Source organism: Alternaria infectoria (assembly GCF_024043175.1).
Source record: "Alternaria infectoria strain BMP 0036 chromosome Unknown scaffold_6, whole genome shotgun sequence".
In the NCBI taxonomy this organism is placed as follows: domain Eukaryota; kingdom Fungi; phylum Ascomycota; class Dothideomycetes; order Pleosporales; family Pleosporaceae; genus Alternaria; species Alternaria infectoria.
Window position 1 is genome coordinate 1090352 of NW_026250695.1, and position 16256 is coordinate 1106607.

Genomic DNA, 16256 nt, shown 5'->3' on the forward strand with positions numbered 1-16256 from the left:
TTGTTAGCCCCGGATCCTATCGACAACAACAACAACAACGACAACGATTCTTCTGTACCAAGCGAACAGTCGCTTTCAAACACCCCCGAAACCTCAGGAAGCAGTCTCGATCATAGTCGACCATCGATCTCGCCACCGCCAAAACAGCCAACACGCCCCGAAGACAACACAACAGACAACAGCACATACCAGGCGCGCGAACCGTCCTGCAGCTTCTGTGAAAAGGTCTTCAGTAGGAACTGTGACCTCAAGTACGTACATCCAGGCGCTCGTATGTTACAATGACTAACTCGTGCTGCAGCGACCACGTCAAACGAAAGCACCAACAGCGTCACAAGTGCGACTTTATCGACTGCCCTAGATCTTTCCACCTTCGAGCCGATCTGACCCGCCACGCTAAGACACATCAAGCACCCGCAGCACAAGAACGCTTTCCCTGCCAAGTTCCAGGCTGTCAAAAATCTTACACGCGGTTCGACAATCTACAGAAACACGTCAAGAAGCATTCACGTTGAGCGCAATCTCCAAGACTGCCTACGGCATCACTGAAATAACGAAATAACCTAAAAAAAAAAACCCCCCAGACGAAAACCAAACTACTTTTAAAAAAAAACTAACCAAACACATTATTCCCTTCATCAATCAAATGCAAGAGAGTCCCCTTAAATATGCGACGACCTTGTATGGGTATGCCTCCTTTCGCACACCGTGGCTACCGCCATGAGGGCTGGAAAGTACTGCGTCAGGCGCAGGGAGCGAAGCTATCCATGGCTTAGGAGCGGAAAGAGCGTCGGCATAAAAGCATACGCGGCATCAGAATGGATGGAAATGTCTCAGTGTTGAACTATTGAGGAGTGTCGGTTCAGTCATTTCTTCCTTCCATGTACTAGGATCCGCTTTATGATGTCGACGTGATCTCATTCACGCATGATAACGGCCGATCTCCTCATCTATCAAAGCCCGCCGCACACGCAAGGTTCACTCCTTTTCCCAGACTACTACTGCTTCATCCCAGCCCAGATTGACTACTCTCTCAGTAACGCTAGATAGTTTTCAATGATATCTCCACTTACTTCATCCCCTATGCTAGAGTACTGCGCGATGATTCGTATGATGACCCATGTGGGACGAGCTACTCACGGTTTCCCCCACATGAACGACACGAATGATACCTTAGATCTCTCATCACATGATGATGATGGGACTTATGGCTCGAGGCCACCTACTTCATTCAGGCACTCCATGCATACGTGTGATTCAAGGTGTGTTTCGGCACTATATCTATCTAGCTCACGGAACATCATCTTCTCCATCTATGATATGATATGCCAGCACTTGGCAAGAAGGCGCTAAAACAAAAAAGCTACAAATGGTATCTCCCTAAATCAAACGCCGTAAAATGCCATGCTAAACTCAGCTTCTTCCACTGTTCAATCACCCACTTTCCTCCTCATCTTTGTCTCTTATCTACCTCCCTCGACCTCCCCTACCCGCCGCTCCCGCAGCAGGCGTCCTCCACTCATCCTTAAGCACCCACCTCCCCCTCTGCGCACTCCCACTCTTCTCAAGCGTAGCAATCAACTTAAGCATCTCCTTGAACTCCTCGTTCCTTCCCGGTTGCGCGCGACAGTAATGATCGAAATGATCAACCAACATACGACTGGGTACCACACCGCCGTGGGTCAGCATAAAATCGCGGATCATTTCTAGCATGCGACGTCCGCGGAAGGTTTGTGGTGTTGTGGGCGCGGAGGGGGTGGAGCCGCGGGATGAGCTAGCGGATGTGGGTGCGTTGAGGGTTGTGCCTGGGTTGAGGAGCGTGGGACGGCCTTGTCGGGTGGCAAGGTTGTTGAGGATGGATGTTGACGAGGGGGCGCCGCCGCGTCCGCCGCCTCGTCCACCTCTGCCGCCACGACTAGATGACATACCGCGGGGTGCGTCTGGACGGCCTGCTTCGCCAAATTGGCCTGTCCATGTTGGTGTACCGGCGGGCACGTTTCGCGCTTCTTGCATGCTCTTCTTGAGTTGCTCGGCTGCTACGGCGGCTTGTCGCTTGGCTTCGCGTTGTATGTAAGCTGGGTCTGCTTGTACCTTGCGTTTTCGGCCGCCGGCTGTGGAGTTCATGATGGCGTCGTGTTCGAGGACGGAGTGGACGCCTGTTTTGGCGAAGATGGTTGACATCAAACGGGAGTCTGTTGGGGGTTTGTCGGTGCCGTCTTCGTTAGTGGTAGTAGCAGCATCCTCACCGTCGGAGACGGGGGCTTGGAAGGCTTCGGATCGTGAGATGCCTCTCACTGCGGCGAGGTCTTCGGCTCCTGTAGCATCTGCCGATGCCTCTGCAGTCTTACCGTCCTCTTCGAACTTGACTTCTGAACCACGGAATAGGTTGCCTGTCTCGGTTTCACCCTCAACGTTCTCAACCCCAAGCGTGAACAAGTCATGCAGATCGCTCATCTGGAATGACTGTCGCTGCTTAGGGTCTTTCAACACCTTGTTCGTCAAGAACTGCTTGAAAATCTGACGATGGTAGATCTTCTCTTCAATTGTGCCTGCAGACATCAGCCGGTATATCTCAACCTCTCGCTTCTGTCCAAGGCGCCATGAACGCTCTCGCGCCTGTATGTCGGTCGAAGGATTCCAGTCCGGGTCGTAGATGATAACGCGATTGGCACCTGTGAGGTTGACGCCAAGACCACCGACCTTCGTTGTGAGGAGGAAGACGTGTAGATTTGGGTCGTTGTTGAACTCGTCAACAAGGTTCTGGCGGTCCTTGATCGGCGTCTCGCCGTCCATACGACGCCAGTTGATGTCGGGTAATTGACTGACGAACTTCTGCAGGATGTCCAACATAATACGATGCTGAGCGAAGAGAAGGGTCTTGTGTCCGCCCTTCTTCCACAGCGACAGCAACTCCTTGACGACCTGCATCTTACCAGATTTATTGGGGTTGCCATAATCGAATCCCAGCTTCTTTGACAGGGTCTTATGCTCAGTCAGATCGGGATGGTTGCAAATTTTGCGCAAGAAGTCGACACCGTATAGCATCTGTCGCTTGCCGCTCGCAATTGACTTCATGTCTTCCGACGCCAGGAAACCCTCATATGCTTGTCGCTGCTGGCGCGTGAGCTTACAGAAGAGTACCTGCTCCTTCTTCTGTGGCAAATCGGTTGCGACATCGACCTTGAACCGCTGCAGTAGGTAGGGGCTGATCGCATCCTTGAGGGTCTCAGCACACTGTACCGCTGTCTCAAACTCCAAGTTCGAAGCATTTGCGTAGCCACCACGCTTGATCGGAAATTCGAACTGGTTGCGGAAGTTCACCAGTGTGCCTAAGCGCATCGGGAATACAAAGTCAAAGAGCGACCAAAGCTCTGTCAGGTTGTTCTGCATGGGCGTGCCAGAGAGGATGATGCGATTGGGCGTCCGCAACTCCTTGCAGTGAATCGTAATAGCAGTATTCGGGTTCCTAATCTTGTGGCCCTCGTCTAGGATGGCGCATTCCCAGTCAGTAGGAATCAAGAACTCAGAGTAGGTCTGTAATCCTGAATACGTGGTGACTAGGACATGGCCGTCTCGCTTGACCTTCTCGAGGATCTTCTTAGCAGCCTTCCCAGCACCAGTCAAAGTATTGTCGTAGTCGCCATAGTTTCGAAGCTCAAGTTCCCGCTCCATACGATCTTCTCGATGGGTGTCCAACATCCCGCTACCAGAAGTGTGTAGGATGGAAACTCGTAGCGCAGGCCACCAGCGGTGAAACTCATTGACCCATTGCTTCATGACCGTCGCGGGACAAACTACGATGACAGGCTTGGTGAGTTTCTTGGAGTAATGAAGGCCGGCAACGAAGCCGATAGCTTGAATGGTTTTACCCAAACCCATCTCATCGCCAATGATGCCACCAACATTCTGCGAGTACAGCTCCCAAAGCCACTGAACACCAGTCTTTTGATAATCGAACAATGCCGGGTAGATGTCTCCAGGGATGCGGAATCCGCCATCGAATTCAGTGTCAGCTTCAGTAGGATGAGGCTGGTAGCACTCTTCTTCATCCTCCTCCTCATCGGCAGTTGCCTCACCAGTATTGGTCTTGGCCTTTCTCCTAGCAGCGGCGCGGCTCTTGGACCAAGTCTCTATACGTTTCCGATATAGCCGCTCGTTGCCGTCATCGACACCTGCTAGATCTTCGACGACAGCAGCTTCTGCGGGAGCAGCCTTGGCCTTCTTCGTCTTCTTGCCCTTAGCTTTACGCTTACGACCGGTAGTCTCTTCTGCGTATGAGTCGTCTTCATCCATGTCATCTGGAAGCTCATCCGACTCATCTAGGGTCGCAAGCTGGCGATCCGACATGCCGGGCTCAAAGGCATCGTCTGAATCAGGATCGGTAAAACCCGGGGCCGCGCTCGATTCGCGCGAACCGACAGTATCGCTGGTAGGAGTGACCTTCCGCCGCTTCTTCGACCGGGCTGTAGGTTTTGGGCTCGGAGCCTCTGAACTGGATTCGACGTCTTGGAAGCCAGGCTTCATGAGGTTGCGATGTGATACTGGCTCTTTCGCGGTTTCGGTCACCATATCCTCCGCTTCAGCATCTAGCATGACCTCACCCAGCGTCCCTGAGTCTGGCTGGTCCTGCGCCAGCTTGGAGAAAGGCGTGATCTTGCCTGTGCGGATGAGCCACTCTCGCCGGCTCTCGTTGGGTAAAGGACCCTTGGAGCCTTCTTCTGCTGCTTCGTCCACCCCAGGTGCTTTGTGACGATCGTTGATACGCTGTTGTATACCATCCATCTCCTGGTCTAGGCCATCGATCTTGTCCCGATACGCTGCGATCTCGCCACGGAGTTTGGCCTTCTGCGTGTCCAGAGCTGGTAGAGCCAAACGGTTCTTGAGCTTTTGTACAGCAGCTTCCGCCCGCTTTGCTTCACCCTCGAGCTTCTCTATGCGCTTCTTGTCGCGTGCATCGGCCTGCTCCGTCATCATCTGGTCCGCCTGCCTGCCAATATCGCGTTCCAAGTCATCCTGCGCTCGTGTGCCAGTCGTGAGCATCTTCAACCGTGCCTCCTCGTCGGCATCTGACGGTATATCCTCTGCTGATTCTTCCCCACCATCATGCATGGTCGCATCGTTCGAGTTGTCTGGATTGGTGACGGTGATCTCAGGCGCGGTGGCGAGCGCAGCGTTCTCGGAGGGCGACGACATGACGACAGTTGTCGCAGTCTAAGAGGGCTTCGAAAGCGGTTCTATTGGCACCGGGAGTCTCGAGCGGGATTTGAACCGCCGTGCGTGGTGTGCGTCGGATTACTCGTGGGTAGGAGAATTCGTGAGAAGTTGCGCCGAAGGCAACAGCGGCAGGTCGAGAAACGTGAAGCGGGAAAAACCAGCACTAGAGACGTGAGTGAGCCATCACGGGTCAGCAGGCAGTTCGCGCATGAGCTGTGACAAACAGCGTCGAGGTGAAAACGTCGTAGGCGGCAGGCGCGACCGTGGTTGACAGCTGCACTTTCACTCGAGGCGATGATATCACTAAACGCGCTAGTTCGCGGGCAGCTTCCGCGGTATCGCGTCGCTCCTACTCTAGCAACCTCACAACCCATCTGACAACGCACCTCAAGAACACCTTCTCTGAAGCCTGTGGTAGTTCAACCGACAAATTCATTTGATCGATTCAGGGACGTTCTCCATTATCACTAATGGCGTCGACCTGGTAGTTATCGACGTCACTGGGCTAGTCTTCATCCTTTCGCTTCATGCCACTCACCACGAGCAGTTCTCATAACATCATCCTGTCCCCCTCAGTATTGTGAACTGATCCTTCTATGCCTCCTATCACAGTCTTGGCAACGGTGCTCTGGTCGCCCGGTTTTCCGGATTACTATTCCATCACAGCGGAGATGGAAGCCACAGCCCAAGAGACGGCAAGATCGATCCTGTCAATCTCCACCTAACCGCCCACGATCCAGCTGACTCGCTCAACACCATCTCATCGTAACGCCTTGCTTCCAGAACGCATTCGCAGCAGATTCAGGTTCTAAACTTTCTCCTTGCGGTATTACTCGCGATCTCCTTCCATATATATCATATTCGGACCTTTCACGATTCACGTTCATGCGGACGGCTTTCAGCCCTATGCAAGTCATGGCACCGGTGTCTTATCTAAGAAAGCCACTCTTATTTCGCCTGCGCACGCTGGATTCTGCGCCCAAACCCCGGGCCTCAACATTCCAAGCTGACTCTGATTGATCCCTGACGACACGGTGAACGGTTTCCTTGGTATTTTCTCTCCTCCTCACACATGAAAGTCTCTATGGGCTCGGTCTCACATGGCAATCGCTGAAGCCTGCGGTAGGTCGCTAAGGCCTGCGTCTTCTTCAGACTACCGAAGTAGCCGGTAAATATACAGTGGACACCCGTTTCAACCCCAAGTCACGAACATGGCACGCCTAGCAACATATACAATGTAGCGCGCTGAGTGCAAACTCGCCATCTACACATCGGTCGAATTACGTCAATTCAGGGCAGGGGATAAATCGATATAAAAGCGGTAAGAGTGCACAGAACATCGAAAGAGCTGAGATCAATATCTGGGCTGCTATCATGTTGGGGCCAGTTGAGGCAGGATCAATTGAGTTGGCGGGTTGTCTGAGGCGGCGACGGCCCAAGCTTCACTTTGAAGATTTATCCGTACCCTGCCAAACACCTGGCGCGTAAACTGCTGCTGAGATGAACGTCGCGTGGTACGGTGCGGGGAAGCAGGGACAATTTGACACTATGCAGCACTGCTCACGTCGGTTGGTGTTGCATAACCCTTGGTCTAACATTGCCTGCCGGCACTTCCCCGCCACACCGTTTGGTCAGCCTGGGCGACGCGACTCATCACCCGCCCAAATCTGGACAGTCTGAACCTGACTCGGATCCTGATGTGGGACTCCCGCCGATGCATGATTGCGTTAGAGAACGCCGTCTTTCGCGCGATTGGCATTGTGGATATTGCCGTTGATGTTTGATAGTCAGTGGCTGCGGCACCCCTACACATCATCATGAGTATCGCCTCCACGGTTTCTTTTTCCTGTCAGCATCCCATTCTGTTCATGTGAACGGATTCATTGTCCAGCTCCAGAAACGTTCTCGATGGCCCCTCATGGCCGACTTTCTATCATCTTGGCTTTTGTGCTTACCTCTATGTCGACCGTGGTTGTAGCCCTCAGGTGCGTCAGCCGTTCGCAACCCTGATCGCAACGTTGGTTAACAGTTCAGATTCTACACCCGATATTTCTATGTTGGAAAGCTCACGTCGTCCGACTGGGTCATGCTTCTGGCCCTTGTGAGTGTATGCTCACCCCCTGTGCTGCTATTGCTAACCAGAAACAGATCGCAACTTGGTATGGACGTCTCCGCGGAACCCAGAGAAGCTGAACTGACTCATTCGTTCCTACATCTAGGCCATCAGTGGTGGTACATTGCTTCATGATCCATTTCCTCGATTATAGCCAGGTCGATGTAAGTAGCTACCAGCTGTTGAATGACTGTGGTCTAACATAGCATAGAAAAACAAGCCAGAAACCGGGAGACCCGTAATCACCGGCTCGCTACTGTCGATATGGCTATACCGAGTCAACTTCATCCTCAATCTTTGTCTCATCAAGACGTCGATATTGCTATGTACGTTCTATGCCACACAATCCCAGGGATGAACGCGGAGAGCTTCGAGTACTACACAAGTGGCGGCCATTGCGCGTCGAACGGCTATCCGTTCGCCCATGTGCTTTCATTCTTCCTCGGAACGCTCATTTTTGAAGGATCTACTCGGCTAACAGGATCGACTTAGTTTACAATTCTATCGCCGCATCGAACAAACGCTTCCAATACGTTGTCCGTGTACTCCTTGCCATCACAGTCTCTGGCGGAGTATCCATGATCATTGCCTCCATTCTCATGTGCATTCCGATCACCGACGCGTTCGCATGGGATGTTTGGTATCGAGCATGGGTCCTACACATCTTCGACGCTCATTGTTACAACCCAAATCCATTCTGGATCTTCAATGCCATCTATAACCTCGTCACGGATGTGATCATCTGGACGTTACCGATATTGTTCTTTTGGAATCTTTCGACAATGCCGCTTAGACGCCGTCTTGAGCTGATAGCTATCTTTTCCGTCGGTATCATGGCCGTAATAGCTTCCGCCCTTCGGCTTTACACTACGATTTTCTGGGTGCACGACTATGTGCAGCAAGGGCTGACTACAGCAGATCTTTTGATGTGGAGTCAAGTGGAACAGCACGTCGGCCTCATCTCAGCCTCCGTACCATTTCTGCGACCACTCTTCCGTAGAGCGATGGTCAAGATAAAGAGCAGAGAGCAGCCCAGCCCAGGTCCCGGAAGGCGCTTGGTCGGAGACGGCACACCAGAGTGGACTCCTGCCATGTTCAGGACGCCGATCATCCCATCGCCTAGTCCAACATTTAGCAGGTGTAGCCGGGAATTTAGGTCACCGCGGGGCGCACTTCCGCCTATTGAGCCTATGAGTACGTCAACATGGGGCTCGACCATTTGGGATGGATCTCAGGTTCGGCAGGTGCTTCCAAGCTGATCTGTCGATCATTGATAGACCCGCAAACCTGTTCAAGAGCGGAAGAGGCGGACCACCGAGTTCTCAAGAGACAAAAGCGCCACCGCATGTGCGTGGAGCTCTTTGGCCAAGTGAGGGCAACGGTTGTTCATTCACTGTCGGGAATAGCCTTACACCAAGTTCTGAACTAGGCAATTCGCTCTCCCGAGCCACTCGAACACCTCAACGACACCACGATGTGTGCTCTCATGACTTCGGTACCTACAACAATGACTGCAGGCGACGGCGTGGCCGATGCCTGTGCTGCGATGCCATGCGTACTTGCACCTCCGCCTAAACCAGCACTCGATAACCTTCCCATGGAGCTCATCACAAACATCGTGAAGTTCATACCCAGTTCGCCTGTACGCGAGCTACTTGCGTTACGTCGGACCTGTCGCTTCTTTCGCGCAGCCGCCGCCTATTTGCTTTGCCCACGTATGAGGCGCAGGCTCAGACACGTTCGAGTGCTGATGACAAAAGACGGCTTGACAGCGCTTCTTGAGATCACGTCGATAATTCATTGGCGAGACTGCATTCAATGCGTTGAGTTTATCGACCCTGGAGTGGACGCCATAAGGGAGTACAAAAAAGGAGATCGAGACAAACACCACTGGCTCGGCTATACCGTGGAGTCAGCCAAATTTCGGGAAATCCAGAACAAGGTACGTCGTATATCTAGGACGGGCTCGGATCCGGGAGAGTGCGCTCTTCCCGTTAGTCGCCTTGTTCGATTTCACTGTGTGCTAACGAAGTTCAGATTACACCTGTACGGCAGTTGTTCTGGGCTAACTACGCCCCGGTCCTTCTCGAGAAGATCATCTCCTCATTCAAAACTATGGAAGGACTTGAGGAGATACATTTCGGGTCGAGAAGTAGCGCTCATAAGCCGTTACCGCGTTCAGAACCTTTCATCATGAGTATAGGGTTCGGCTACGCCCATACAAATCTTGCTCGTTGTCTTTTCCAACGTATCTACAACCGCGAAATTGGCACCTACATTTCCGCCGGACACATGCGATTGCTGCATCGGATATTGTCGGACACTGGCTTCGACAAGGAAATTGTTCACCTGAATATGCGCAACCTCACCGGGACTGAACGATTGTCTCTACCTGGAGTATGGCCATACCTGGATCACCCAAGCTTTCAGAAACTCAACTTTGTAGATGTGGACCATGCGCATCCGGTAGACAACATCAGGGCGCCTTCGACAATGAGACTCGATCCGAAGTATGAGCGTCTCAACTCACGCCCAATATGTTGGAACATCACCGAACTCCGCCTCATCGGCTGCAAGACAGATTCCAGCTGCGCAGTTGATTACCAGACCTTCTGTCTCCTCGCCAAGTCTCGCTTTCCTCACCTGATCCGGCTCGACCTCATCGGATACGCCGTGACCAGCGAACAGCTCATACCGTTTCTCCGCAGTGTCGATTCTACGACTCGGGCTGTCTTCTTGACTAGCATCCATCTCACGTCTGGTAGTTGGAAAACGGTTCTTCGAGAAATTCGCGCTTTCAAGCGACTGCGTGAGACCAAATTCAAGACTCTGTCGGAGATGAAACAACAGTATTGGAATGGACGCTTTGCGAAACTTGTAGTAATCCCATGATGGTAGGGCCGATGATTGCGATGGGATTCCTTGTCTGGAGAGAGATGGCTTCAAAAAGGTGTTGGATAGGTGTGGGTGGTGCTGAGTATAACCAAATAAATAGCTACACTGAATTACCTCATGACCACAACTACATGCCGATGTCAGACGACGAGTGACAACGTGGACGGGGCTTAGTACATCGCCGTACTCGTGGTGATGTGATTCGTCGGGCCGACCGCGTCATGCTCTCGCGATTAGCACTGCCGATGCCGTCCAGTCATGCCGCAATTCTAGAAGCCTACCTAGGGCGAGCGACTTTATCAGCCTGCGGTGGGCTCACCGTGACACGATCCACAGTCGCCTTGCAGGGCGGCGCTGGTGTGATGTGGAAGCCGGGGACACTCGAGCCGCTGCCGAACAGAAAGCTCAGCAGGCGGTGAAGGCCAGGGGCGAAGGGTCATTGGCCTGGCGCGTCTTCTGGGCAGGCACTAGTGCATTTGCGCCCACGCGTTGGCCGCTCGGAACTGAGTGAACCTTGGGTGGCAAAAGTGGTACGAACGTCGATCAGGGCCGCCAATCTCCAATTTAATCCGCCTCCTTTGCTGCTGCATCTGCTCTTCTTCACTGCAGCACCTCCGCCAATCGCTCCTTCACCACTCTGCAACCTGCAGTCGTTCCTTCGCTCTACCTCTGCACACTGCATCTGCCCTCTGTTTTTACTGCTGGACATTGAGAGCAGCCACAATGTACGCCCGATCCCGAAGTACCCCGAAGTCGCATACCCTAGATACTAACAGATGACAGGAACAACGCAACCTCCCTCCTGACGCCTATGGCGCAGGACACCTACTGGGGCTCCTTTGAGGAGATCTCCAAGTACAATGTGCAGCTCAACTACCTCGAGAAGATGTGGATGGCCTGGTACGCATGGATGGGCAACGATGTCCTAGCGACAGGAATCATGTCCTTTGTCTTCCACGAGCTCTTCTACTTTGGACGCGCGCTACCCTGGATCATCATCGACTGCATACCCTTCTTCAACCGATACAAGCTCCAACACGTACGTCTCTGCGATTTCACAGCTTCATGCGACGATAGCTAACTTGCTGCAGCAAAAAATCCCCACCACTTGGGAACAAACACAATGCGCCGCCCTCGTCCTTCTGTCCCACTTCACCGTCGAGCTTCCCCAGATCTGGATGTTCCACCCCATGTGCCAATACTTCGGCCTCCAGACTTCCGTCCCCTTCCCCAGCATCTACAAGATGGCGTACCAAATTGCCATCTTCTTCGTCTTCGAGGACGCATGGCACTACTGGATGCACCGCGCCATGCACGCCAGCTCCTTCCTGTACAAGAACATCCACAAGATCCACCACCAATACTCCGCTCCCTTCGGTCTGGCCGCCGAGTACGCCTCGCCCATTGAAGTCATGATCCTCGGCTTCGGTACTGTCGGAGTCCCAATCGTCTTCTGCGCCATCACCAAGGACCTCCACATCTTGACCATGTACGCGTGGATCTGCCTCCGTGTGTTCCAGGCCATCGACGCGCACAGCGGCTACGAGTTTCCATGGAGTCTGCACCACTTCCTGCCTTTCTGGGCCGGCGCCGAGCACCACGATGTTCACCACGAGAAGTTCATTGGCAACTACGCCAGCAGCTTCAGGTGGTGGGACTTGCTCTTCGACACTGAGGCCGGTGCCGAGGCCTCCAAGAAGCGCCGCGAGCGCAAGATGGCCGCTGCCAAGCTCAAGAAGGCCAACTGAGCAATCTTTGCTGGCATGTTTACAATCTTTGACGAGTGTTTGTCGGTTTAAGCCGCACGCTTGATGGTTGGGAGGTGGTAGAACCTCTTCCGGCTGATAACTACCCACACGCTTCGATGCGGAGCTGGTATGAGACATGGCGTTCTGGGTATAGGAAACTGCAGCCATGCATATTGGTCGCGGTAATAGACCCTATGACAGTATGGACCCTGGATAATGGGTGGCAGAGAGGTGTTTGTAAATAGGAGCTGGGTCATTATAGAATATCTACCTAATATTATCATCACGGTCGTTACGTTGAACGTTAAGCTATTCTATCACTTTTCGATTTCGTACTGCCAAGTGTTCACGCTTTTCAAACGTAAGACTTACACCAAGAATAGCAGTAAATGACCACCAGAGAATGGATTGCGCCTTTGAGTCAGACCGGGGTCTTGATTCGGGCTGGAGTACAGTAGACAATCACGTTGGACGAGCAGCCCAGCAAGCCGCAGCTACAAAATATTCCAAGCGTCAACGTACACAGCCAAAGTCTACTCGCAAAAAGACTCCAAGGTCGAGCGCGACGCCCATGAGTAGGTGGAATTCTACATTGGGTAGATGGCGAAGGCCCCTGGTGATAGCGCGGAACGCGTCTTGGCGCGGCTTGCCTGGCGCGTTGACATTCCGAGCCCTGGAGCTTCTCAACTTTCTTTGACCTGCCAAAACCGCGCAATCAACACCATCACCCCAAATCGACGGCGCGCGCAAAGACGGCATCATGAGCTCCGGGCGTCTTGTTGTCCACCAGGACTACATTGCCAAAATTCGATATTCGAATGCGCTGCCTCCTCCACCCTGTCCGCCAAAGCTGCTGGACATTCCCAACACTGGTCTTTCGAGCGGTCAATACACATCAGCGGGCTTTGCGTCGAGATTAGCGCGAGAGCAGTCGCTGAACATTGAAGCTGATGCGGAGCTGGGAATGCCCATCGACTTGGTGGGTATCCCAAAGGTATTCGATGGAGACGAGTCTGGTAAGAGCGAACCCGTGGCGCAAACCTGCGCAGCGACTGACGCGTCCAATAGCTATTCAGGCGATGCCTCACCCGCCACCGCTCAGCACAGCAGACAGAGCGCTGATGCGACCGCCGAACCAGCTGGGCAAGACGCAAACCAATGCCTCTGGCGCGACTTTCCTGCGTCGTACCGAATATGTCACCTCGAGCACAACCGGCGGCTCCAAGTTCGAGTCTAGCAACTCGTCCAATACGATGCGCCTGCGGAGGAAGCGAAAGCAGGTAGAGACCTCATTAGACGACCCTACCAACATCGCGAGACACATCCTGAAGAGCTTCAACATCGCGTACCCAGCAGATGCCTACAACGGACAGGACGGCGCCGAGAACATCAGGGCAGCAGAATCAACGCCCGAAGAGCGACTAGCATGGAACAAACCCAAGAACCCCCGGAACCCCAACCTGACTCTCGTGGACTCCTACCCACTCCTCCCCGACTGGGACGCCATGCCCGACACCGGCGGCTACATGGTCTTCAAGTTCACCGCACCCCCCATCAACAACCCGCTCGACCCATCCTACGACCCGCGTCTCGACGTCGCGCTCCTGCGTCCCGCCGGCCAAACAATCCAAGACCAAGAAAAGTACATGGAAGACCGCGAAGCCCATCGCCTGGACCCCACCGTCCCACCTCCAATCCCCCGCTGGCAATTCGAATACTTCCTTCCCTCCGACAAGAACAAGGTCCGCGGCATCAAACGCAACTTCACCACGCACGACCCCACCAACGAAGCAGACATCGACTTCGACATCGCCGAAGACGACGAGGGCCAGCCGCGCAAATGCTTCAAATACGATAACGTGCGTACGTACGAGACGAGTCAGCAAGTTGGTGACCCTAGCGATACGTACGGCGATGTTGTGGCGCTTGCGCTGCATGACCCGGAGAAACACGCGAATGAACCCTTGCGTGACAGCAAGATGCAGCGTGCGGCGTACTTTTACCCGATTACCCAGAGGACTCAGTTGAGGCCGAGGAGGCCGGGCAGGATTGATATGACGGAGGAGCAGCCGAAGGTCGATATTATCGAAGCGGCGGGTAAGGAGCCGGAGAGCTTGGAGAGGAGGGAGGGGTATAGGAAGAGGGCTGAGGGCGTGGAGTAGGTGGAGACAAGAGGAGGGGGAGGAGGAACGAGGGAGTGAGATTGCTTCTTCTCGTTGTCGGAATTGGAGCTGCAAAGCCAAGGTTGGTGAGCATAAGTTGAGGTTGAACCGGTTTGGTATTTATCATCAGCGTTGGCGTTAATTGAGGTACAGAGATGTAACAACAGATATCGTGGATCGTTCGGCATTCAATCGGCATATACTCGAAGTCTTTCCTTCTCTTTTCTTTCTCGCAAACGTTTCGTTGGGTATTCATTCCTCATCTTCTCTTCCCAAGTCAGAACAACATTCCTTGGCATCCTCAGGGCAGCACACTACCCTAACTCAACATTCTATCCAGATCACTTAATCACAACAGTAACAATAGCGACAATCACTCCGATTATACCAACAACCACTCCGATCATGGTGGCACACTCCTTGACAAGAGTAAACCATCTCCTCACTCTAGACACCCCCACACGGTCGCGTTGTGACGGTATCGTCTCGTGGTAGGAGTGACGGGATTCGAGGGGAGGGAAAGTATGGGCGCGTCGTAGCCTGATGTGTGTAGGTAGCAAGGAGTCCATGTTAACCTGATCGGAGGTTGTGGTTGGAATGGACATTGCAATGAGCAACGGTTTCAAGAGCTTCCGTGGCGGGCGAGATCAGCCTCTAGAGACTATGACGGGTTAGCGAACGAGTATAGCCAATAAGAAATAGAAACTCAACTGTATGTAGTGATAGAAGTAGAATGGTGCGATCCTCCTTCGAATATGTCGTAGTTAATTGTAGGATACTTGAAGTTGTAATGTTGTTTCTCTCATCGCCATGGTTTGGAGGGAGGGTGTGTAGCTAACTAACCTTAATACGATCTAGCGCGTTCTGGACGGCCTACAGCACCACGAGGCCGCCCAGAACGCGCTAGATCGTATGCATCCAACCACGAAGGTATCATAGCGAGGCTGGAGCCAATGGGCGCGGGCGAGAGGTGAGGCGCTGCGGGATCCTTTTGCGACAGGCTAACACTAACAGACGTTTGACGGCGATCGTTGTAAACCTCGCGTACATTTGCTACTGCAAGGTGTTCGGCGCATGCGTCGTGCGTACACTGATGCGAGATCCAACATTGAGCGTGAAGAGCTACACAGATGCATGCCCGACCTAATCCTACCTGTTGCTTTCGCTGAGAGGTCGCAGATTTACGATTGGACGAAGTCGTTGACATGCGCAGAGCTGAGTCTGCAGTCGCGCTTGGTTGCGCCTGACAGCATGCCAAAGTTCCTGGCGCCATACCTCACGAATGCGCATAAGTATTTCGCGAGGTCTGCAGACGCCATCGCTGTGACAAAGACACTAGGCGTTGACTCTCTAGAGACTACCTATCGTATGGTTCTTCCAAACGACCATGGTATATCGAGAGGCATGCAAACTGGGTTTTCTTTTCGCAGAAGTTACATTAGGCATCTCGCTCCAGTCTATCTTAACAACAATCCTGTTAGTTACACTCCGCACGCACTTCTCATGTAGAACTCTTTCCGTCTGTCCCAGCCTATGGCAGTAGATGGATGCGACGCTGCTTAGAATCTGAGATCGTCTCTCCAATATGGCTCACTTGACCAAAACAGCAACAACAACACCAACGATGATTCCAAGGACAGTAACGCAGAGCGCAGCAGCGGCAATAACAATTCCAATAACAGAGGCGTATCTCTCTACGTGAAAAAACCACGTTTGCTCATTAAGCCTGGTTAGGAAGGTTGCTCTCGCCCTAGAGGCTATCGTCTTGCTGCGATTGTTGTTGTTACCGTTGTAGGGACCGGGGTCGTAGGCAGAAGGTAGAATGTGGGCGTGTGGCGGTGGGATGTAATGCGTTGGTAGCGTCGAGTCGGAGTTAGCCACCTGTAGCGGAGGTGAAGCGGGATCGGGGGCCGGCTGAGTGAGCTCAGAGTCGTTCTCGACTATGGTGCTGTCGGTAGAAGACATCGTGTTGCAATGCGGCACTTAAGTACTTTGTTTGACTATGCTGGATTAGCCCCACAAACGCAGCCAATTTGGCGTCAAGAACTAGGAGAGACTAAGCCCCATACAGTGATACCAGTCGCCGCGGACTCGAAGGTAGACCAAAGGTCTTATTGTGTGAAT

The 16256-nt window shown here is 53.1% G+C and overlaps 3 protein-coding genes across 3 annotated transcripts; 2 read left to right on the plus strand and 1 right to left on the minus strand.

The window, feature by feature from the left end:
* Positions 1 to 1467: 1467 nt before the first annotated feature.
* On the minus strand, positions 1468 to 5193 carry J4E92_004670 (uncharacterized protein; the record flags this gene model as incomplete). The annotated part of the gene is made up of 1 exon (XM_051496059.1): positions 1468 to 5193. The coding sequence occupies one exon, from the start codon at positions 5191 to 5193 to the stop codon at positions 1468 to 1470; it is 3726 nt and encodes a 1241-aa protein (XP_051353899.1).
* A 3641-nt stretch (positions 5194 to 8834) lies between these two features.
* On the plus strand, positions 8835 to 11970 carry J4E92_004671 (uncharacterized protein; the record flags this gene model as incomplete). Its single annotated transcript, XM_051496060.1, has 4 exons — positions 8835 to 8969; positions 9365 to 10176; positions 11006 to 11261; positions 11314 to 11970. The coding sequence occupies 4 exons, from the start codon at positions 8835 to 8837 to the stop codon at positions 11968 to 11970; spliced, it is 1860 nt and encodes a 619-aa protein (XP_051353900.1).
* A 760-nt stretch (positions 11971 to 12730) lies between these two features.
* On the plus strand, positions 12731 to 14132 carry J4E92_004672 (uncharacterized protein; the record flags this gene model as incomplete). Its single annotated transcript, XM_051496061.1, has 2 exons — positions 12731 to 12986; positions 13039 to 14132. The coding sequence occupies 2 exons, from the start codon at positions 12731 to 12733 to the stop codon at positions 14130 to 14132; spliced, it is 1350 nt and encodes a 449-aa protein (XP_051353901.1).
* Positions 14133 to 16256: the final 2124 nt, after the last annotated feature.